The sequence below is a fragment of the Typopeltis vanoorti genome, chromosome 23 (assembly GCF_054136105.1).
Source record: "Typopeltis vanoorti isolate ZY-2024b chromosome 23, IOZ_Tvanoo_1.0, whole genome shotgun sequence".
In the NCBI taxonomy this organism is placed as follows: domain Eukaryota; kingdom Metazoa; phylum Arthropoda; class Arachnida; order Uropygi; family Thelyphonidae; genus Typopeltis; species Typopeltis vanoorti.
The window spans coordinates 48,387,043-48,413,217 of NC_143571.1; the positions used below are offsets into that span (position 1 = coordinate 48,387,043).

Genomic DNA, 26,175 nt, shown 5'->3' on the forward strand with positions numbered 1-26,175 from the left:
TGCTAACCTAACAGATTCTCCATCTATCTATCAGAATATTAGATAATCATCGCCATCCTCCCAATGCCTGAACCTTTTCTTCACATGCTTTCCTTTAAAATGTACTGTGGATATCTGCTCTCCTTTTAGTAACTCAAGACCATAATCTTGTCAACATTCCCTTTTCTATGGAACATCCTTTACCCAAACATTCTCAGTCTTGTTTCCTTTAGTACTACATAGTAGTACCAAATGGGATGAACTAATGAATCTGAAATAATGCTTGCTGAAATGAGGGTCTTAACTCTTCCTCCTTGCAAATCTCTGACCACTATTCCAAGCCATGGGTTACCAACAAGCTCAAGATAACATTCAGCATATCCAGTAGCTCAAGTCAAAACCCAACTTTATATTCTACCAATTACTATCACCAACAAATCCAAATCTACCTGAAAAGGATTAAATGCAGAAAACCTGCCTCACAATAAAACTGGCATTCAAACTTTCTGGTCTCTTGCTAGGACCTTTAGGTGCAACTTCTATCTTTCTATTGTTATATTTAGTTCTCTCATGTCTTTTGGTATGCTTTGACTTAGTTTCTCTTATCTCTTTTTCCTTCTATACAGGGCCTCTAAGATATTCCATTAACTTGATTCTATGATATGTCCCCTTTTCGAGCTCAGGCAAATTTATTTGTTCAATTGCTGCACCAGCCTAAGTCTAAGGATAGAAATGTCTTATCTTCGGGAGAGCTCACAGAAATGAAGTGCCACTAACATTATCTAATTTTAATAAGAAGCTTTAAATATCCTAGCCTTGCAGTCGTAGCTCCTTTACTCTTAATTTAACCTGGATATTCCCCACACTTATAGGTTCGATTATTTAATGAGTGGTGAGTCAGTCATCATGGTCAGATTACACATATGCATACTTTATAAAACATGTTTATTGAATAACTAAGAGATTACAAACAATTAATAAGATATTAAGGCAATACTAAGGCAAATTCTGTCTAAAGTTTCACACTCAACTCTCGTACTTAATATACACAAGTCATGATTGCATTTTAGACACCTGATTAATAAGTTTCACATTAGTTAGATATGAGATGGTGCTCGTCTGGCACAAAACATTTTTGTTTAAACTGTAAAGGCATATATAAGTTCAATTATCAGTTCTATTACAACTTCTGTTGAAAGCACATAACACTAGGATTCTCAGACAGATAGTTAATGAGATTCCTTTGATAGTTCCTGAATGGTCTTAGGTATCAAAGTTCACTTTCCTTTCACTGAGGATCTTAAACTCTTTCACTCACTATTATCAAATAATATGGGTATGAAATGAAAGTATTTATCTACACTGCTTGGGTCACATCAATTCCTTCGTCTGTTTCTTTGTGATGGAATGTTGCTGCTGCCATAACCTGTCGGCATGTGGGATTCACCTGCATGATACGAATTTTGGCGCTCACTCCAACTTCCTAACATCGGCATGTTCTCGTTGACGGCCCACACTTCTGTTCTGTCAAAATCTGGTGCTTCATCTAGCAGGAATACACTAGTCTGCTACGGGAACGTAGGAACTGCCCATCAGGGACACAGCACATGGAGAAATTTCCGGAACAGAAAAAACAAGAGCGGTTCAGACCTGTGCTGTCATATATATATTTCCTTTTTCAGTGCCCTCTATTCTGAGTTCGAACCTCATACATCGGAGTTCCTTATTCGTTCCTACTCGGTGACATCATTTCGTTACCTTACGGAGTTGTATTTTCAGGAACGTATACCACGAACATTTTTCCATGAATTCTATAGCTATGGGTGTTATGTCACGATCATGGTTTTTCCGTAACCTTCGACCTTTTGTTAGCAGTGTACTAACTTTCTTGTTTACATAAGTTTTATACTGTTGCTGAAGTTTTATCATATATTCAAAATTACATTAATTCTATTACATTGTCTTAGATTGTAGAAAGCCCCAGACTTAATACATTTTCTTTAATCTTATTCTCTCTAGTTTGACATGATAATATTTCTCTACTAAATTTAAATTGAAGGCAAAAAGGACAAGTATGTTCCTCCAGTTAGATATATCTCGTTAGATCCTGTACGGGTGATTCTTATTTCAATAAAGTCTCCCATTCACAATCTAACACTATGCCTTTCTCATATCCAGACAGTATCATGGTACTATCCGGATGCGAGATAAGGCTGGACTACTAGTTCTTCTCCTCCAACTCCTGGGCAGATAGCCATAGCAAATTACATTCATCAATACCAAGAACAGCTACTTACTCCATTGCCCCGCCTCCAAGATGTGCTCATTTGAAATAGCAGTAAGTTAACTAATGCTCAAAATTAACACTCATAGTTTCTTTATAATCTTTCCTGCTCATCTGGCATCTATTAGAGCATGAAGAAAGGTTATATTCAGCCCATCCGCAAATAGAAAAATAAAAGTCAGCCATTAAACTCATTATCCTCACATCAGTTCTCTCTAAAGTCACAGAAAAGGCGATCAATGCCTAATTTCTTCACCACCTGGAGACCAGCAACATGAATCATGGTAGATGCTGGATGATGTTGGAGTATCCCAGAGCTCTGAACTTTTTACCCATGCTCTTCCTACTATATATTAATGATCTTCTCTTACTATATTTAGCTTTATTCATAACACCATGCTCTATTTCTCTCTTCTTCACTTGACAAACCTTTCTAATGCTCAAATGATCAAAACTTCAAGATCTTTCAAAACCAAGATGTCTTAAATACTGATCTCCTTGCTAGCGGGATGAAAACAACCTAGCGAATTTCAATGCTACAAAAATCAGTTCCGTTTTATTTCTTGTAAGGAAGATCTCAGTTCACTTCCCCTTGGCTTTGGTAATACTAAGATCTCTGCATAAGAACATATTTTTCTTTTCAGGTGACTTACATCTATAGCCTTTCCTCTCAAAACCACATCATATCCACAATTTCGATTCACTCGACCTTACTAAGAATATTGCTCACACATTTTGGATGGCACTTTAAATAAAAATATCCCTAAATCTGGTTCATGCTATCCAGAACTAGCTGTACACAAGACAGTGTTTAAATCAATTTTAACTTACGGATCTGAGAGGTGGGTTACATATAAACCACCTGATCAAAGACTGGAGATCACAGATATGGATCTGATCTGGGAGTGTAAACATGGCATCATAGCAGAATCACATTAAAAATTAGAATATTAGGAAGGAGCTTGATATTGTTACAGTATACAGTTGTGTTTCTTATTGGTTAGTGAATTATATTTTGCACACAAATCCTCTTTTTTTTTTTTTTTTTTTTTTCCATCATCATCATCATCATCAAATTCCTGCCATGTACCCTCAAGGGGTGTACAGGATATGACAGTACTACATCATTACTAACTTCCTATCTACAATTTTCCTCCAAATCAGTCTGTTACTTGTCAAGACTCCAACATTATCAGATCTTATATTTCTATCGTCTAAGGCACTTTGTGCTGTATCAATCCACCTATATCTTGGTCTTCCTCTGGGTCGTTTTCCTGCCAACCTGGCAGAGAAGACTTGTTTTGCTAATCTTTCCTCTCCCATTCTATTTAAGTGACCATACCATCTGAGATTAGCTCTGCTAACGCATTCCTGGATGCTGACAATGTCAAGTTCTTTCCTAATATCCTCATTTTTAATATGATATTGCCATTGATGCCATCTGTTCACACCTCTAATCTTTCTAAGGACTCTCATATCTGCGGTCTCTAGTCTTTGGTCAAGTGTTTTATTTCTGACCCAGCTCTCAGATCCATAAGTTAAAATTGGTTTGAACACAGTCTTGTATACAGCTAATTTGGTGTTCCGACTAATTTCTTTCTTATTCCATATGAATTTATTCAATTGACTTCCCATGATACCAGCTTTGCTGATTCTGTTGTCTATTTCTATATTTAGTTTACCATCTTCAGTAAAAATTGTGCCTAAGTAGCTGAAATGTTTTACTTGTTCCACCGGTTCTCCATTCACAACACAGTTGACATTTTCAATGATTCTGCCTATTTTCATTGTCTTTGTCTTTTTATTGCTGACCTTCATACCATATCTATTACAACAGCTATTCAATTTAGTCAGAGAATCTTGCAGACTTGTAGCAGATTCATTTAGAAGTATAACATCATCTGCATAAAGCAAAGAGCTGACATTAACATCTCCAATTTTGATATCAGGTTTAATACCACATTCCTTCATAATGTGATCCATATAGATAATGAATAACAGAGGGGATAATGTACATCCATGTCTCACACCAGATTTAACATTAAACCATCTTCCTGTACTTCCTTCAATTCTAACTGCTGACTCACAACTCAAATAAAGACTAAGTATTGCTTGATATAATGCCCCACTGACACCATATAACTGCAGTGTATTGAATAGCTTCTCTCTTGGCACCTTGTCATATGCCTTTTCCAAGTCGACAAAACTTAAATACAGATCTTTGTTATATTCCCATGCTTTCTCGACTATTTGTCGTAAAGTGAAGATCTGATCCTGACAGCCTCTATTTGGCCTGAATCCAGCTTGTTCTTCACCAAGCTTTTCTTCCACAATTCTTCTCAACCGTTTCTCAAGTATACTTGCATAGATCTTGCCAGGAACACTCAGCAGGGAAATACCTCTGTAATTCTCACATTCAGTTTTATTTCCCTTTTTATATATGGGTGCTATGAGAGCTCTACTCCAATCATCGGGAATTCGTCCCTCTGTCCAGGCTTTCTGAACTATGCAGTGCAGCCACTGTAAGACTCTTATACCACCATACTTCAGCATTTCTGGTCGAATATCATCTACTCCTGCTGCCTTTCCACATTTCAAGACTTTGATGGCTTTTTCTACTTCAAGTATGGATATGTATTCCTGACTGCATGCCTGGTCAGTGTTTTTTATCACTGTGCTGTCATCACTGCTTGTTTCATTTAGCAGTTTTTCAAAGTAATTACTCCATACTTCAAGGATATCTTTTTCTTCTGTTTTCATTTCACCTTTATCATCTCTAATTCCTTTTACAGCACTCTTTCCTCCATTCCTAAGCTTCTTCAACAATTTCCAGAATATTTTGCCACCTTGATATTTATTTTCTATATTCTTGCCAAAGTCCTCCCATGACTTTTGTTTAGCTAGTTTTACACACTGTTTAGCTTTCTTACATTTGTCTTTGTATTCTGTAAGAGTAAAAGCTGACTTATTTGCCAGGAACTTTTGATATGCTTTCTTCTTTTCCTTCACTGCCTCTTTAACTTCCTGTGTCCACCAGGGAGTTCTGATTTTTTTATCCTTGCACACAACCTCACCACATGCCTCTCTGGCAGAATCAATCAATGTTTCCTTCAGAGTTTGCCACTGAATCTCCAAGGTTTGATTCCTGTTCTCAAACTCTTTCATTTTCTTTTCAATAATATTTCTGTATTTTAGTCTACAGTTCACATCTGAGAGCTGCTCAACTTTTATTCGCTTTAAAACTTTCTTACATGTTATTCTTTTCAATATGAAATTCAATTTTATCCTGCTCAAGACTAAATAGTGATCACTTCCAATTTCAAATCCTCTGTACACTCTGGTGTCCTGCACCAGGGAGAAAACATCACTATCAACAATAACATAGTCAATGAGACTTTTCTTATTCCTAGCCTCTTCTCTCCATGTGAATTTGTGCACATTTTTATGTTGGAACATGGTGTTAGTAATAACCAGTCCATGTCCTGAGCAGAAATCCAACAGATATTTGCCATTATTATTAGCTTTGCTCTTTTCTCCAAATTTTCCCAAAATATTTTTGTATGTCTCACAATCATTTCCTACTCTACTATTTAGATCCCCAACAAGGACCAACTTTTCCTTTTTCATTGTGTCAGTTGCTTTTTCTAAAGCCTCAAAAAATTCCTCCACTTCTACCTTAGTAGAACCTTCTGTGGGACCATAGGCACAAATAAGTCTCATTGTCCAGTTCCCCATTCTCATATTTGCCCACATTACTCTACTTGAGACTGACTGCCATTCAAGAAGATTAGCCTCGTATTTTGTGTTGAATACTATGGCTACTCCTTCTTTTCCTTGATTGTCATTGCCTGAATATAACATTTTGTATTTATTGCTCAGAAAGATCTCACCAGTTTTGGTCTTTTTTGTTTCAGTCACCCCTATTATGTCAATCTGGTACTTATCTAATTCCTCAGCTAGCTCCATTTCTTTGCCATTCAGGCTTCTTACGTTGATAGTACCGATCTTTAACTCTGGTGATGTTGAGTTGGGGTTTGTTTTCAGATTTGTTCCAGTAGCTGACTTTTCGCTGTTCGCCCTGGTTCCCTGGCGAAAACAACGGGGGTCTTGTTTAACCGGGCGACGCCCCAGCCGGCATGAAATTATGTCATGTTGTACCATCATTTTTTATTTTGGTTTAACCAATAAGAATACAATTTGGTCGGCTAAATCCCAAATTGCCAGCCCATCCTCGTTCGTTCAGTATTAAAGTAGATACCCAACAGGGTGCACCACGAGAAGGTGAGGATTGGACATTAAGTCAGAAGCCCTGGTCAGTTCTCTGCATTCCTTTAAAGGCTATGCGGAGGTCTCCTCTCAGTTATACAGCTTTGACCCTTAAGCACCCCCCTTTTTTTTTTGTCCATCATAAATGCAAATATGAAAGTCTAGAGGTTATACCATCACATATTAATCAATCCAACCCCAGATACTTATAACATAAGCAGACATATCGTATCACAGATGTAAATTATTCATAATCCATTTCACACTACTGAAAGTATTTTTATTCATGATTATTCTTTCTCTTCCTTATATTTAGTATTCTTTACATTGTTTAGTAAATCAAGTATAGTAACTAATAATCAAATATATCGTTCTCTTTAATTATCATTTTTTAATATATTCTGAAGAGAGCATTCCTTTTCACCTACCCCTCCGTTCTACAGGATTAGTTACAATCAAAGAAACTTTCATGAAAAGCGACACATCTTATGACAAGCAGGAATGAAATTGCCAGTAATTTCACTCACTATGACTGCCCCGATGTGAATGTGATAATGTATCTAGAATGGCATGCATAAACCCACAAACTGCCCAAATACCTTTAATATACATAACTACTATTAAAGGAATTTGAAATTAGTTTTATGCTTAAGAGGGGTAAAATCCATGCATTCTGTGTTCACAATCAAGACTAATTAAATTATTCAATGATCTTGGACTGTGGAAAAGAGAACATAGTATATGGTTCGTCTGCTATTCTTTCCCTAAGTAATTAAAGTGACCAATTTTTTTTTTTTTTTTTTAAATATCAACCTCACACAAGAAGTCTCAAGACAACTAACACAACAGTGCTGTGTGTGTGTGTGTGTGATCAGAGAGAAGAAAGGAATCTGTTAATGTCTTTATTGAAAAGGTTGTATACAACTGGAAAAAACAGTATGGGGAAGACTGTTCCACAGGAAGAACAAACTGAAGGAAGAGGATGAGAAGTTGATTCAGTGATTCTGAAACTAAACAGTACATGGTGCTTGTGTTTCATACATAATTAGAGGGAAGTAAAGGAACAGTGGCAGCATCCATGGAAATACATAATGTAGAAAGAGCATCTATGAAAGTGAATGGAGGGAATCAGTGAGAGAAGGGTCATCTATTAAGCAAAACAGTACTCTTCTGGATACATTCTAGTAATCTGAGAGAGTTTTTTGGGTTACCACCCCAGGTGTGAGAGCGATATTCTAAAGTTGGCAGATATGGGATTTACAGTGTGTTAGGAGCTGAGCAGAAGAGAAGCCCGTGTTAAGAAAAATAAAGAATACCAAGCGTTTTGTAGGCTGAAGAGGCTATGGATATTATCATTTCTTTTCATGGTATTACAACACAACACCAAAAAATAAATCATACAAAGATATTAAGTATTTTGTAAGATACAAATCATACAAAGTGTTGCTGAATGAAGTGAAAGTGGATATGCAGAACCAGGGAAACTAGAACTACCAAGGAGGGGAGGGGGAGGTGGATATGCGAACATTAGTGAGACAGTTGAGTGTAAGAATGTATATAATATAATGTACCCGAGCCAGTACTAAAGACAAGTAATCAGAATGGGATAGTTAGGAAAAAAGAGAGGAAAATAGTTACACTGCATAAAGGAGGATCCAAGACTACTGTTGCAAATTACGACCGAGCAGCATATCAGCAGTCGTTGTCAAGGGCAAAATACAGGAATGGATTGATGAAAATGAGATACTGAACAGGGGACAGCATGGCTTTGTGAAGGGTAGAGATCATGCCTCAGTAACGTGCTCAAGTTTCATAACACAGTGATGGCTGAACTGGATAAGGGTAATGGGTTTACAGCGATACTGCTGGACCTGGCTAAGGCCTTTGACAGGATACCACATGGAATTCTAATCTGTAAACTGCAACATATGGGAATGGATATAGGGTTGGTGAGATGGATAGGTAGGTGGTTGATGGAGAGATATCAGAGAGTAGTTTATTCAGGAGTAAAGTCCAAAAGACTGCATGAGACTAGTGGCGTGCTGCAGGGTTCTGTTCTTGAACCACTGCTGTTTAATTTGTTCATTAACGAATAGGGAAGGATCTAAGAGGAACGGTTCATTTGTTCGCTGATGACGCAAAGTTGGGTATGGCAATAGTGAATATAGAACATGTCAAAATCTTGCAGGATGATTTGGATAGATTGGAGTTCTGGGCTAAGGAGAATGGATGTCAATTTAATGTGACAAAATGTAAGGTTATGCATTTTGGCATGAAAAGATTAGCAGCAGTATACCACTTTGGTGGGACTGTACTCCAGGAAATTGATGAGGCCAGGGACTTGGGAGTGTTGGTGGATAGGGAAATGAAGTTTAGGGGACACATTGCAAAAGTGGCTAAATCAACTCATCAAATCACTTGGTTGCTGAAAAATACTTTGACGAGCAGAGACAAGCAAGTTATTGTTCCTCTGTACCAAGCCTTGATAAGACCTCATCTCGACTACTGTGCCCAGATTTGGTCACCTAGGTTTCTTCTTGATGGGGAAGAGATTGAGAGGATCTAGAGGCAAGTAACCAAGATGATAGCAGGTCTATGGAATGAACCTTATGAGAACAGGTTGAAGATTTGTGAGTTGCAGAAATTGGTTGATAGGCAGAAAAGGGGAGATATGATTGAGACATTCAAATTGCTGAAGGGTTTCTATATAATTAATTCAGAGGATATTTTTGAGATCAGGACTGGTGGTGGTGGTGGGAGAACTAGGGGACATCTATGGCAGCTGGGAAATAGTGTGGTTAGCAAGGGTGTTAGAGCTGGGTTCTTTACTTTTAGAGTGGTAAATGAGTGGAATAAGCTGCTAGAGTCTGTTGTGGGTGCTATGACAGTGAATGATTTCAAGGCAAAGTATGATAGACACCGTGTGGATGTCAAATAGTTGTGATGGACATGATGTTTAGGGCCTCCCTCGATGAGTCTAAGGACTCCCTTAAGTCGCCCGTAATAATAGTAATTAATCAACTGGCTTATATTTCACTAAACTTTAAATCAGTATATCTTCAGACTGTCGGCTTTCAAAGGAGGCAGGTTGTAGATCCTACATTTTGCATTCATATTCTTGGATACCTCTTCATGCAGGATTAGGTGGAAGAAAACCAGTAATAATATACAGAAGTCATCATTACAAGTTGGAGATACTATTTTTCAAGTTGGCAGTGACTATGAAATTCTCTCCTAACCTGAACAATTATCACTGCATTAATCTGCCAGAAATTTGAGAGTCAGTTAATTTAAGTTATTAACTTCCTATTCTATACAATATTGGAAGGTGCCAAATTAGGATTTTGGGTCTTTTGTCCATTACAATTTGAATTGTTTCCTGTGTGTGTATATATATCGTAACAAATATATATATTGTGCTCTGAAAATGCTAGTTAAAAATCCATTGAAATATAAGCCAGTTAACAAATATCTTTCTATGATTTTTTGTTTTTGGTGTTGTAATACCATGAAAAGAGATGGACATGCAATGTTTATGCCAAATAAGCTTGTTGTGAGAGTAAGAGTGAGATATGATTTTTCTTGTAGGATATAAGGTAGGATTTTGTTTTGGTAGCATTAAAATCTACTTAATTATCTTCAACTCCCCCACCCCCACTTGAGAATGGCTAAAAAATTGGTGTTTAAAGGCACTGACCATAAGAAGATCTTGAGCCCAAATCATCTGGATACTATAAAGTCTGTGAATGATGAAGAGGAATGGAGTATACTATCAACAGCAAAACTATGAATAGAATTGTATGTTGGAGGAGATCATTGATGCAGAAACAGTCTTAGGTACTCTGTCATCAATGGAAAACCAGACGAGAAGGAACCACCCACCCACCATGAAATGCAATAAATGACCAGAGAGAAAACTTGCAATCCACTCAACAAAGGGTAAAAGAACAACCATAAAACAGTCCTCTCCATCTCTCTTTCTCCCACAGTGCATTTTCTCAAATTCCTTTTTTTTTAAATACACTGCTTGGAAAGAAGTCAATGGACATCATAGTGTCAGCAAAAAACAGCGATGGCACCTACCTTAATAAGATGTAGGTTTTTTTTTTTTGGGGGGGGGGGGGTGCTTAAGGGTCAAAGCTATATAACCAAGAGGAGACCTCCACATAGCCTTTAAAGGAATGTGAAGAACCGATCAGGGTTTCTGACCTAATGTCCAATCTTTACCTTCTCGTGGGTGAATTCGGTATTGGATACTGAACGAACAAGGATGGACTGCCAATTTGGGATTAAGCCAACCAAATTTGATATTCTTTATTGGCTTAAACCAAAATAAAAAATAATGGTACAACATCACAGAATTTCATGCCGGCAAAGGCGTCACCTGGTTAAACAAGGCCCCCACTGTTTTCGCCAGGGAACCAGGGCAAACAGCTAAAAGTCAGCTACTGGAACAAATCCAGTAGCTGACTCCACCACAACTCAACATCACCAGAGTTCAAGATTGGTACTATGAACATAAGAAGCCTAAATGGCAAAGAAATGGAGCTAGCTGAGGAATTGGATAAGCACCAGATCGGCAGGATAGGGGTGACTGAAACAAAAAAGGCAAAAACTGGTGAGATTTTTCTGTGCAATAAATACAAAATATTATATTCAGGCAATAACAATCAAGGAAAAGAAGGAGTAGCCATAGTATTCAACTAAATACGAGGCTAGTCTTCTTGAATGGCAGGCAGTCTCAAGTAGTGATGTGGGCAAATATGAGAATAGGGAACTGGACAATGAGACTTATTTGTGCCTATGGTCCCCAGGAGGAATTTTTTGAGATTTCAGAGAAAGCAACTGACACAATGAAAAAGGAAAAGTTGGTCCTTGTTGGGGATCTGAATAGTAGAGTAGGAAATGATTGCCATATACAAAAATATTTTGGGAATGGTAATTTGGAAGAAAAGCACAAAGCTAATAATAATGGCAAATACTTGTTGGATTTCTGCTCAGGACATGGACTGGTTATTATTACTAACACAATGTTCCAACATAAAAATATGCACAAATTCACATGGAGAGAAGACGCAAGGAATAAGAAAAGTCTCACTGACTATGTTATTGTTTATAGGATTGTTTTCCCACTGGTGCAGGACACTAGCGTGTACAGAGGATTTGAAATTGGAAGTGATCACCATTTGGTCTTGAGCAGGATAAAATTGAATTTCATATTGATAAGAATAACATGTAAGAAATTTTTAAAGTGAATAAAAGTTGAGCAGCTCTCAGATGTGAACTGTAGACTATAATACACAAACATGATTCAAGAAAAAATGAAAGTGTTTGATAACAGGAACCAAACCTTGGAGACTCGCAGTGGCGAGCTCTGCAGAAAACACTGAATGATTCAGCCAGAGAAGCATGTGGTGAGGTTGTCAGTAAGGATAGAAAAATCAGAACTCCATGGTGGACACAAGAAGTTAAAGAGGCAGTGAAAGAAAAGAAGAAAGCATATGAAAAGTTCCTGGCAAATAGGTCAGTTTGTGCTCTTAGAGAATACAGAGACAAATGAAAGAAAGCTAAACACTCTGTAAAACAAGCTAAACAAAAAGTCATGGGAGGAGACTTTGGAAAGAACATAGAAAATAAATATCAAGAACAGGTGGCAAGATATTCTGGAGGTTGAAGAAGCTCAGAAATTGAGGAAAGAGTGCTGTAAAAGGAATTAGTGATGATAAAGGTGACATGAAAACAGGAGGAAAAGGTATCCTTGACATATGGAGTAATTACTTCGAAAAATCGCTAAATGAAACAAGAAGTGACAGTGAAAACAAGCAGATGACAGCACAGTGCTAAAAAATACTGCTCAAGCATGCAGTCAGGAATACATATCCATACTTGAAGTAGAAAAAGCCATCAAAAGCCTGAACTGTGGAAAGCTAGCAGGAGTAGATGATATTTGACTAGAAATGCTCAAGTATGGGGATATAAAGTCTTACAGTGGCTTCACTGCATAGTTCAGAAGGCCTGGACAGAGGGACGAATTCCAGATGATTGGAGTAGAGCTCTCAAAGTACCCATATATTAAAAGGGAAATAAAACTGAATTTGAGAATTTCTCTACTGAGTGTTCCTGGCAAGATATATGCAAGTATACTTGAGAAACAGTTGAGGATTGTGGAAGACAAGCATGGTGAAGAACAAGCTGGATTCAGGCTAAATAGAGGTTGTCAGGATCAGATTTTCACTTTACAACAGATGGTTGAGAAATCATGGGAATATAACAAAGATCTGTATTTAAGTTTTGTAGAGCTGGAAAAGGCATATGAAAGGTGCCAAGAGAGAAGCTATTCAAAACTCTACAGTCATATGGTGTCAATGTGGCATTATATCATGCAATACTTAGTCTTTATTTGAGTTGTAAGTCAGCAGTTAGAATTGAAGTACAGGAAGGTGGTTTAGTGTTAAATCTGGTGTCAGACAAGGATGTACGTTATCCCCTCTGTTATTATCTGTATGGATCAATTATGAAGAAAGTGGTATTAAATCTGATATCAAAATTGGAGATGTTAATCTCAGCTCTTTACTTTATGCAGATGATATTATATTTCTAAATAAATCTGCTACAAGTCTGTAAGATTCCCTGACTAAATTGAATAATTGTTGTAGTAGATATGGTATCAAGGTCAGCATTAAAAAGACAAAGACAATGAAAATAGGCAGAAATATTGAAAATATCAACTGCATTGTGGATGGAGAACCTATAGGACAAGTAAAACATTTCAGCTACTTAGGCACGATTTTTAGTGAAGATGGTAAATTAAATATGGAAATAGACAACAGAGTAAACAAAGCTGGTATGTTAAACAGTCAACTGAATAAATTTATATTGAATAAGAGAAAAATTAGCCTTATACACCAAAGAGAAATTAGCAATATACAAGACGGCATTCAAGCCAATTTTAACTTATGGATCTGAGAGCTGGGTTAGAAGTAAAACACTTGACCAAAAACCAGAGACTGCAGATATGAGAGTCCTAAAAAGATTAGAGGCATGAACAGATGGCATCAATGGCAATATCATATTAAAAACAAGGATATCAGGAAAGAAATTGCCACTATCAGCTCCAGGAATGTGCTAGCAGAGTTAATCTCAGGTGGCATGGTCACTTAAACAGAATGGGAGAGGAAAGATTAGCAAAACAGTTTCTCTGCTAGGTTGACAGGTAAAAGACCCAGAGGAAGACCAAGATATAGGTGGATTGATACAGTAAAAAGTGCCTTAGAAGATAGAAATATAAGATCTGATAATGTTGGAGTCTTCACAGGTAACAGACTGGTTTGGAGGAAAATTGTAGATAGGAAGTTAGTAATGATGTAAATTTTTCATGTAGTACTATCATATCCTGTACACCCCCCCCCCCTTGAGGGTATATATATCAGGAATTTTATGATGGGGTGCTTAAGGGTCAAAGCTGTATAATTGAGAGGAGACCTCCACATAGCCTTTAAAGGAATGTGGAGAACCGACCAGGGCTTCTGACCTAATGTCCAATCCTCACCTTCTCGTGGTGGACCCTGTTGGGTATCTACTTGGATACTAAATGGACAAGGATGGGCTGGCAATTTGGGATTTAGCCGACCAAATTGTATTCTTATTGGTTAAACCAAAATATAGAATGATGGTACAACATGACAAAATTTCATGCCAGCTGGGGCGTCGCCCGGTTAAACAAGGCCTCTGTTGTTTTCGCCAGGGAACCAGGGCAAACAGCAAAAAGTCAGCTACTGGAACAAATCTGAAAATAAACCCCAACTCAACATCATCAGAGTTAAAGATCGGTATTATCAACATAAGAAGCCTGAATGGCAAAGAAATGGAGCTAGCTGAGGAATTAGATAAGTACCAGATCGACATAATAGGGGTGACTGAAACAAAAAAGACCAAAACTGGTGAGATCTTTCTGAGCAATAAATACAAAATGTTGTATTCATGCAATGACAATCAAGGAAAAGAAGGAGTAGCCATAGTATTCAACACAAAATACGAGGCTAATCTTCTTGAATGGCAGGCAGTCTCAAGTAGAGTAATGTGGGCAAATATGAGAATGGGGAACTGGACAATGAGACTTATTTGTGCCTATGGTCCCACAGAAGGTTCGATTAAGGTAGAAGTGGAGGAATTTTTTGAGGCTTTAGAAAAAACAACTGACACAATGAAAAAGGAAAAGTTGGTCCTTGTTGGGGATCTAAATAGCAGAGTAGGAAATGATTGTGAGACATACAAAAATATTTTGGGAAAATTTGAAGAAAAGAGCAAAGCTAATAATAATGGCAAATATCTGTTGGATTTCTGCTCAGGACATGGGCTGGTTATTACTAACACCATGTTCCAACATAAAAATGAGCACAAATTCACATGGAGAGAAGAGGCAAGAAATAAGAAAAGTCTCACTGACTATGTTATTGTTGATAATGATGTTTTCTCCCTTGTGCAGGACACCAGAGTGTACAGAGGATTTGAAATTGGAAGTGATCACTATTTAGTCTTGAGCAGGATAAAATTGAATTTCATATTGAAAAGAATAACATGTAAGAAAGTTTTAAAGCGAATAAAAGTTGAGCAGCTCTCAGATGTGAGCTGTAGACTAAAATACACAATGATTATTGAATTAAAAATGAAAGAGTTTGAGAACAGGAATCAAACCTTGGCGATTCAGTGGCAAACTCTGAAGAAAACATTGATTGATTCTGCCAGAGAGGCATGTAGTGAGGTTGTCTGTAAGGATAAAAAAATCAGAACTCCCTTGTGGACACAGGAAGTTAAAGAGGCAGTGAAGGAAAAGAAGAAAGCATACCAAAAGTTCCTCTCAAATAAGTCAGCTTGTGCTCTTAGAGAATACAGAGACAAATGTAAGAATGCTAAACACTGTGTAAAATTAGCTAAACAAAAGTCATGGGAGGACTTTGGCAAGAATATAGAAAATAAATATCAAGAAGGTGGTAAAATATTCTGGAGGTTGTTGAAGAAGCTTAAGAATGGAGGAAAGAGTGCTATAAAAGGAATTAGAGATGATAAAGGTGACATGAAAACGGGAGAAAAAGATATCCTTGAAGTATGGAGTAATTACTTTGAAAAACTGCTAAATGAAACAAACAGTGATGACAGCACAGTTGTAAAAAACACTGACCAGGCATGCAGTCAGGAATACATATCCATACTTGAAGTAGAAAAAGCCATCAAAGGCTTGAAATGTGGAAAGGCAGCAGGAGTGGATGATATTCGACCAGAAATGCTGAAGTATAGGAGTCTTACAGTGGCTGCACTGCATAGTTCAGAAAGCCTGGACAGAGGGACGAATTCCCGATGATTGGAGTAGAGCTCTCATAGTACCCATATACAAAAAGGGAAATAAAACTGCATGTGAGAATTAAGAGGTATTTCCCTACTGAGTGTTCCTGGCAAGATCTATGCAAGTATACTTGAGAAACAGTTGAGAAGAATTGTGGAAGAAAAGCTTGGTGAAGAACAAGCTGGATTCAGGCCAAATAGAGGCTGTCAGGATCAGATCTTCACTTTACGACAAATAGTCGAGAAAGCATGGGAACATAACAAAGATCTGTATTTAAGTTTTGTTGATCTGGAAAAGGCATATGACAAGGTGCCAAGAGAGAAGCTATTCAATACGCTGCAGTTATATGGTGTCAATGGGACATTATATCAAGCAATACCTAGTCTTTATTTGAGTTGTAAGTAAGCAGTTAGAATTGAAGGAAGTACAGGAAGATGGTTTAATGTTAAATCTGGTGTGAGACAAGGATTTACATTATCCCCTCTGTTATTCATTATCTATATGGATCACATTATGAAGGAAAGTGGTATTAAACATGATGTCAAAATTGGGGATGTTAATGTCAGCTCTTTGCTTTATGCAGATGATGTTATACTTCTAAATGAATCTGCTACAAGTCTGCAAGATTCTCTGACCAAATTGAATAGCTGTTGTCATAGATATGGTATGAAGGTCAGCAATAAAAAGAAAAAGACAATGAAAATAGGCAGAATCATTGAAAATGTCAACTGTGTTGTGAAAGGAGAACCTGTGGAACAAGTAAAACATTTCAGCTATTTAGGCACGATTTTTAGTGAAGATGGTAAATTAAATATAGAAATAGACAACAGAATCAGCAAAGCTGGTATGGTAGGAAGTGAATTGCATAAATTCATATGGAATAAGAGAGAAATTAGTAGGAACACTAAATTAGCTGTATACAAGACAGTGTTCAAACCAGTTTTAACTTATGGATCTGAGAGCTGGGTCAGAAGTAAAACACTTGACCAAATACTAGAGACCACAGATATGAGAGTCCTGAGAAAGATTATAGGCCTGAACAGATGGCATCAATGGCAGTATCATATTAAAAACGAGGATATTAGGAAAGAACTTGACATTGTCAACATCCAGGAATGCGTTAGCAGAGCTAATCTCAGGTGGTATGGTCACTTAAACAGAATGGGCGAAGAAAGATTAGCAAAACAAGTGTTCTCTGCCAGGTTGGCAGCAAAACGACCCAGAGGAAGACCAAGATATAGGTGGATTGATACAGTACAAAGTGCTTTAGACAATAGAAAAATAAGATCTGATAATGTTGGAGTGTTGACAAGTAACAAACTGATTTGGAGGAAAATTGTAGATAGGAAATTAATAATGATGTAATTTCTTTTCATGTAGTACTATCATATCCTGTACACCCCTTAAGGGTACATGGCAGGAATTTTATGATGATGAGGAGGACCTCCTTTTGCTGAGATGACTGCAATACTCCCAAGGGGCATACATTCCACAAGCGTACAATAGCGATCAATGTGAATTTTGGACCATTCTTTCTGTAAGCATGTAATAAGTGCATAGAAATGGCACAAAGTAGCATTTCTCAATGTTCGTGTCACCACAAACATTGAGATAGCTGTGCAGGAGGCCAAACCTGAAAAACAGGACAATACCATCACACCACCAACTATGAATTTCATGATTGGGGTTATACACTCTGGTAAGAGACATTCACCAGGCATCTGCGACACTTCACCCATCCATCTGTTTGGTAGAGGGTGGTAGCATGATTCATTGCTCCATAACACAGCTTTCCAAGCTTCCATGTCCCACTGTACATGCTCTTTGCACCAATGAAGACTCTGCATGTTGGTTCAGGTAATGGGCTTGCATGGAAACCCCATGTTGTGAGCCTCGGTTCTGAATGTTTTGTGTAGATTCATTTTCCAGTCGATGTCTGGAACCCTGCATTCAATGTGTCAGCTGACAAATGGCAGTTTTTACATATTATCCTTCACAGCACCCTAAAGTCATGTTTGGCAAGTGTGATGGATCATCCACTAGTAGCACTTGCAGTTGACTCCATGCACTGCCATCTCAGTATGGTATCACTGATTATTTACCTGGTTTGTCACAATTTGTTCAACATTTTGCCAAACAGATAGGCCTGCAACAATGCCTCCATAGCTCAGTCAGTACAGACGAAGCCCTTTGGAAAGAAAGAAAGACCTGGGTCCAATTCCCATCTGTGATGTGTGAGGAACCTTTATCTGGTCTCTTTTGATGAAAGGTGAATTAGCCAGTCTCATACGGAGGTAGGGTTCTTCCCCCCCCCCCACTCGGAAACTCAGGTTTTTCATTCCCGAGAACAGGCAAACTGGCCCCGTGAACGCACACATACATGGATTACAGTAATGAATACTTAAGACGGTCCATTCCAGCCATAGGCCTGATTCATCAGCTATGCTGGTCCCGAGGGCCGTATAAAAATAGGGGAGATTGAGATGGTGCCATACCTTCCTGTAAAATGGGCTCACAGTTGTATCATCATATGAAATAAAAAAATCACAACACCTCTTTCAAACTTTGTCAGTTTTTCCCTTTTCTTGCAGCCATTTCACCTGGACACAGTTGCAATATAACAACCAATACATACTTTTAGGAACATCATATTCCTCCAATTTATACTGGCTACAAACTCGTGACTGGTTACATGGCATGGAGCTCCCAGCCCACAGATGTATCCGCTGACTTCTTCCAAGCAGCATGTATTTTAAACATCACTATATTACTTATTACAAATCCCAGCACTAACTGTAATAAACAAAAAACTGAAATTTAGATATAAAAATTAAACAAAAGAATGTAATGATTTAATATATATAGTGTACTTAAATTATGTAGACTGAACCTGAGATATTTTTACTTATCAAACCTAAATGAATAAAAATTAACAAAATTATAAACATAGGTAAATAATTAATACAAATATACTATATAAAGTCAAGACAATCATATAACTTTTTTAAAAAAGGAGCTTAACTGTTTATTAAACCATGCAAGCCTATTTTCCTACTTGAATAAAATTAATATTAAAAAAAAAAAAAGGTAAAAAAATCTGCGCAAATAACTAAATATTTGCTAACAGAAAATGAAAAAAATAGCAGGTTAATTAATAAAACAAAGCAAATCATTATGTTTTAAATTTTAGCTTTTTGACTCATCAATAATTACACAATTAAAAATAGCAAGTAAATAAGAAAAAGTTATTGGATACTCACAGCACATCCAGGATACAAATCAACTAATTTGTGTGCCAACTGAAATAAGGCTGGAAAAATTTGAACAATTAATGAAAGAATATATTAAACAGCACACTTTCATGAAGTATGGTAAAATTCTCACAAACTGAAATAAATTCAAGGTTTTATAATTTATAACTCATATATGGTATGAACAAAAAACAGTACTAAACTTCAACACCCATTTACACCATAACATATATACAGCTAGTTATTCAGTACTGTATTTTTTGCACCATACTGTATTTGTTTATGTGGATCATACTGTAAACAAAATATTATTCTTAAGGATCAAAATATGAAGTATTGAACTCAATTCTTTACTCTATGCAGATGATGTTATTCTCATCAATAAATTTGCTACACGCATATTCAAAGAATAAATTCTGTAACATCAACACAAAAAGATGAAAATAAGAGAAAACAGGAAGGGAAAACAAAACTTCAAATTCATTCTCAATGGTGAAACCATTACATGCTTACTGCTAACTATGAGTTAACCTATAGTGTATTTTTCATAATGAACATTGTTTTGGACAACATAATTTGTTGTCAATGCAGGTAGTGTGTATTGGTTGATTCACAGGATCATCATATTGTTAAAACCATCATATGAGTGAATGCAGCAGCATCATATCAGCAGATCACTGTAAAACAAAGTGTCATAAGGTGGGGTATTATATTACTGTACTTTTTACAAGCGAATAAATGAAGGAAATAAACACAACAGATTTATAAATTAAATAAAAAAATTGCAACACCACAGTTGTACTAACATGATTTCAGAACTTGTGTATTTATATTACTGGTTCAATGTTTCTAGACCCACAAGAGAAGTGGGAGGGGGGGGGGGGCATCCAGCTTATCAGAAGAAAGCAGTATCAAGGTCTTAATAACATCGATGAGCAGTTAACATTAAGTCACTTATTTATTATTTTTTTTTCAGGGTCAATGTACAGCTGAGAGTGAGATGTCCCATAAATGGCACATATAAAAGAAGTATGTGTCTAAAAATGTGTAGACACATACTGTAACAAATGTGTCTACAGTGACAATGCAAAAAAAAAAAAAAAAAAAAAAACAGGAATTATATATTACTGAAGAGAAAAAAATACTAAGAAAAATTTGGCAGCAGTGGCAAGTTAATAATTGACTTAGGTAGCTGCATGAGGATGTTAGTGCAACATTAGTGTCTGCTTCTAATGCTCCAGTATTGGGACTAGAATCTGCAACTAGTAATATAAGCAAACAAACTCTGAAAAATATTTCACTAAGAAAAGTTACAGTGACAAAGTGAAAAATATATCAATTATATATTTTTGAAGAGAAAATACTAACACCCATTGGCACCAATGAGAGTTTACACATTAGGCTAATGGCAGTCAATGTGTTAAATATGGAAATAGATTACCAGAATAAGCAAGGTTGCTGCTGCTTCTTCTTTCTTCTTTAGTATTCTGCAATTGAGCAGTTCTTCTTTTAGTTGCAGAAACTTTCCTTCCACTCTCTTCTGTTCTGAGCCTTCTCTTTCAAGGTTGTGTATCTGTACCTGTCTCCACTGAGCATGTCACCTAGCATTGTTTTCCTTACTCTTCCTCTGGGTCATTTTCCGTCTATTTTTCTTTCGGTGGCATCTCTGATGATTCCATTCCCTCTCAGAATATGTCTGGTCCAATTTCCCTTGCTTCTTTTTATCCTTCTTAGCAGACTTCTTTCTTCTTCTACTCTTTTTAAGACCTCTTCATTAGTTATTTTATCTGTCCATTTGATTTTTCCATCCTTCTCCAAAGCCACATCTCAAAGCTTTCCAAAATCTTAATTTCTTCTTTCTTCAATGTCCAAGTTTCAGATACATAGAGGACAACACTCCACACGTAACATTTTATTAGTCTTTTCTTTAGGTTTCTATCCATTTTACTTCTGAATAAATTCCATTTTCTATTAAAGGCATCTCTTCCCATTGCTATTCTTGCTTTTATGTCACTTTTACATCTTCCATCACTGCTAATAACACTTCCTAGATATTTAAATGTCTTTACTTGCTTCAATTTTTCCCCGTTTATTCTGATATCCATATTTGCCTCTTTCCTTGGCTGCTATGACAGGGTTAAATTACATTACACAAATAAGAGAAATCAGCTAGACACCAAACTAGCAGTATATAAGATATAGTATTCAAACCAATTCTAGCATTGAGCACAGGGCAAAAAAAACAGTCTGTTAAAGATTAATCTTAACAGATTTAAGATTAATCTTTAAAGGTGCCTGTGGCATAACTACAAACAACAAATTTTAATTTGATGTTTACATATGTCAATACCCATACAGTTCAATTTGAAGGACAAAGTGAACTGTATGGGTGTGAGTCGCTTGGAGAGACTGCTGCTGGAAGGTAGAGAAGTGAGTACAGAGAATGAATCAGATCAAGTGGGAAGTGATGTGGAAGAGCAAGAGAGTAAGACAACAGAGACTGAAGATATGGTTATGAATGAGGAAGTGAGTGGCATGAGTATGGAAAAAGAGAGAATGGGTATGCAAGAGAAACAGGGAGGCTTATGGTGGACAGGGGTACACAGCGTGAGAAAGGTGGATGCCCCAAGAGGATGCGAGAGCATATGTAGACAGGAAAGGAATGAGATGACCTGGGATCAAGAGGAAACAGTTGGAATTTAAGAGGGTTCTAAAATGAATAAGCAGAAAGGGAAATGGCCCAAGTCGAGCATTGAGAGATCACACCAAATGAGTGGTATCAGTGGAACTAGCTACAGATCCAGGAATGAGCTGTTGTGTTTGTATACAAATGCTAGAAGTGTAAGAAACAAGGCAGATGAAATGGTTGCACTAATTGAGTCTAATCACCCAAAAATTGTTGGAATAAGTGAGACATGGTTAGATGAAGACGACATCCTGACAGGAATAGAGATGGAAAGGTATGATGTGTTTCACGCTATTGATGATAGAGAAAGAGTTATGTCCATACAAAGTAGAGATGCAAGAGGAAAATATTGCCAGTGGTTTTGAGGCAGTATGGTGTGAGACAGAGGTGAATGGAATGAAATACTTGGTTGGATGTTGTTATAGACCAGGTAATGTGGATGGTAGTGACTATGAAATGTATAATCAAATTAGCCAAGCAAATAAGAAAAAAGTGATCATTATGGACAATTTTAATTATGGCAATATAGACTGGAATGGTGAGATAGCAAATGGAAGAGGAAAATGAGTTTCTTGAGTTTTTGAGGGATAACTAACTCAGGCAATATGTAACAGATGGCACACGAGGATTGAGGGTCTTGGATTTGGTCATCTCATCAGAGGATGTGATTATAAATGAGGTGTCAAATCACACACCAATTGTGAGAGTAACGTGATCATGAGGTGATTACCTTGGTGGTTGCCAGCAGTGTGAGGACCTCTGTAAGAAAAGGGTATAAGTGGAACTACAAGGGGAGGGGGTGATTATGAAGATCTCAGGAGACAGCTTGCAGGTGTAGCATGGAATGAGGAGTTAGCTGGAAAAGAGATCAATGCAGTTTGGGGAATTTTCAAAACCTATCTAGTAGTTTTTGAAACTACTAGACAGTTTTTCTAGATAGTTTGGGGAATTTTCAAAAACCATCTAGTAGATGCAATGTTAAATGTATTCTAAGAGTGAGAAGGTTAAATAAAATGGTTGAATAAAAAGATTAAGCATGCAATACAGAGAAAAAGAGCATTATGGAGGCAGCATAAGAGAAGTGGAAATAACCAATTCCATGAGGACTACAAAGACCAGGCAAGGCAGGTGACTTGGTTGGTGAGGGTAGCTAAAGTGAGGTATGAATAGCAGTTAGCTAATGAAGCCAAAAAGAATCCTATGGAGTTCTTTTGATATGTAACCAGCAAAAGAAAGAATGATTATGGAAGGATGACATTGATTGGAGAAAATGGTATAAAGACAGCTGTTGCAAAAGATGTGGTGGAAATACTTAATGAGCTGTTCATAAAGATCTTTCAATCTTGTGAATATGACTTCATGGAGAGATTGAGAGCAGTAGATGACGGGGAGGAGAGACTGACTGTAAGTGAGCAAGAGGTGTATGGGGAGTTGAGCAAACCATATGTAAATAAAGCTGTGGGACTTGATAATATATCACCAAGTATTCTGAAGGAATGTGCCAGGGAGTTGACACCAGCCTTGACATATTTTTTTAATACGAGTCTTGTATTGGGTCAAGTTCCTAAGGAGTGGAAGGAGGGCAAGATTGTGCCACTTTATAAAGTAGGTGATAGAACTCAAGTATCAAACTATAGGCCTATCTGTGTGTCAGGTGTTGTGATTAAGTTGTTGGAGAAGCTTGTGAGAACTAGGATCCAGAATTGGGTTGACAACAATGGTATTATCTTTGATGGAAAGCATGGATTTGCTAAAGGGAGGTCATGTTTTGGACAGAGGAGAAGGATACACAGTAATATACTTAGATAGATTACTTCATGATAAGCTGATAGTCAAACTAGAGAGGATAGGGTTGGATATCAGATTGGTGTATTGGATTGGAGACTGGCTATCTGATAGGTATCAACAAGTTGAGTATGGGAGAGTGATATCCAGGAAAAGGAAAGTTACTAGTGGTGTGCACCTCAGGGGTCTGTTTTATGGCCATTGCTGTTTAACTTCAATATTAATGATATTGGTGAAGATTTCGATGGAGATATTCAGTGTTTGCAGATGATGCAAAGTTGGGACGAACCATGAAGAGTGGAGAAGATGTTGTGGCCTTACAAGAAGACTTGAATAAAGTGAGTGGACACAGGAATGGGGGATGTGAGTTCAATGTTGCAAAATGTAAGGTTTTAAAATTTGGGAAACAAAGATGGGATGCAGAAATTATGCTTGGTGAGGATATATTGTTGGAGGTGGAGGAAATAAGAGATCTGTGGGTGATAGCGGATAAGGATCTGAAATTTAGGGGACACATAGCCAAAATTGTGAAGATAACACAAAGGCTTCTGGGAATGATGCGGGGGACACTGACTTGTAGAAGTAGAGAGATTCTTGTTCCATTGCATAAGGCTTTGATTAGGTCACACATGGACTATTGTGCCCAGATTTGGTCACCTGGTTTTTCAGAAGGACGAAGAGATGTTGGAAAGGATCCAGAGGCGACTGACTAAGGTAGTTTCTAACCTCAGGAATGTCGAGTATGAGGAAAGATTGAGAAGATGCAACTTGCAGAGTCTGGTGGACAGGAGGAAGAGGGGAGATATGATAGAGACCTACAAGTTAGTAAGGGGTTGTTATAGGATCAATGCTGGAGGGGTTCTACAGAAAATAGTGGGAGAGCAGGGGAGTCATCATCCCTGGAAACTGTATAAAGAGGGTGTGAGCAGAGGAGTGAAGTTTTTTTTCATGCAGAGTTGTGAATGATTGGAATGCTTTGCCTGAGAGTGTGGTGTCTGCAGAGAATTTGAGTGTGTGTAAAGTATGTTATGATGAGCTGTGTGTATGTCTCAGATGAGTCTTTGACTTCATGGGGTCTTCGTAATAATATTAATAATATACATACCAGTATGAGTTGGTTTACTGAGAACTGAAGATCGCCATTAGTTTGACAGAATAACTCCAGAAAGGGGAAGACAACTGTTATTTTCTACTTCAAGTATAAATTTAATTCTTGGTCTTATAAAATTAATTTTCACAAGAAATTCATGAAGCTCAAACAAGGAAGAATTCTATACAGCAAAAACATCAAAATACCAAACAGATCGCTTAGAAGAAACAATCATTGAGGATATTATTGAAAACGTTCTATAAAATAATTTCCCAGAATAGGGAAAATAGGAGACCATGTCTCTGCTTATACAATTTGTTTTGACAACAAGAATGACCTGAATTTATGGCAAATTTGAATACACCCAATTCTCCATTTACATGGCAGACTGGTTCCAGAAAAAACAGTGTAAATGAAAAACATGTAAAAAAAGAATACAGTGCATATGAAAAAATAGAAGAATAGTTCCCGATGTGAAAACCAGATACGAACAAGTTATTTTCAAACAAAACATATGAAAATCAAGCAACTGTAAGACTTTTATACCTCTATACTTGAAGTAGAAAAAGCCATCAAGCATCTGAAATTGGAAAGGCAGCTGGAGTAGATGACATTTGACCAGAAATGCTCGAGTATGGAGGTATAAAAGTCTTACAGTGGCTGCACTGCATAGTTCAGAGGGCCTGGACAGAGGGACGAATTCCAGATGATTGGGGTAGAGTTCTAACAGAACCCATATATAAAAAGGCAAAACTGAATGTGAGAATTACAGTGGTATTTCTCTACTGAGTGTTCCTGGTAAGATTTATGCCAGCATACTTGCAAAACGGTTGAGAAGGATTGTGGAAGAGAAACTCTGTGAAGAACAAGCTGGATTCAGGATCAGATTTTCACTTTATGACAAATAGTTGAGAAATCATGGGAATATGCTAAAAGATCTGTATTTAAGTTATATAGATCTGGAAAAAGCATATGACAAGAGAGAAGCTATTCAATACGCTACAGTTGTATGGTGTCAGTGGGACATTATATTAAGCAATACTTAGTCTTTATATGAGTGGTAAGTCAGCCGTTAGAATTGAAGGAAGTACAGGAAGATGGTTTAATGTTACATCTGGTGTCAGACAAGGATGTACATTATCCCCTCTGTTATTATCTATATGGATCACATTATGAAGGAAAGTGGTATTAGACATGATATCAAAATTGGAGATGTTAATCTCAGCTCTTTGCTTTATGCAGATGATGTCATACTTCTAAATAAATCTGCTACAAGTCTGCAAGATACCCTGATTAAATTGAATAACTATTGTAATAGATATGGTATGAGGGGCAGCAATAAAAAGACAAAAACAATGAAAATAGGCAGAATCATTGAAAATGTCAACTGCGTTTTGAACGGAGAACCTGTGGAACAAGTAAAACATTTCAGCTACTTAGGCACGATTTTTAGTGAAGATGGTAAATTAAATACAGAAATAGACAACAGAATCA

General features: G+C 37.2%; 1 protein-coding gene across 1 annotated transcript in view; it reads right to left on the reverse strand.

Moving 5' to 3' along the window:
• Positions 1–26,175, reverse strand: part of Cdc16 (cell division cycle protein 16) — a 141,420-nt gene that overhangs the window by 30,203 nt on the left and 85,042 nt on the right. Inside the window, exon 10 of the mRNA XM_090412526.1 lies at positions 19,130–19,179. Coding sequence (XP_090268652.1) covers positions 19,130–19,179 — 50 coding nt within the window. The remainder of the gene's footprint in view (positions 1–19,129; positions 19,180–26,175) is intronic.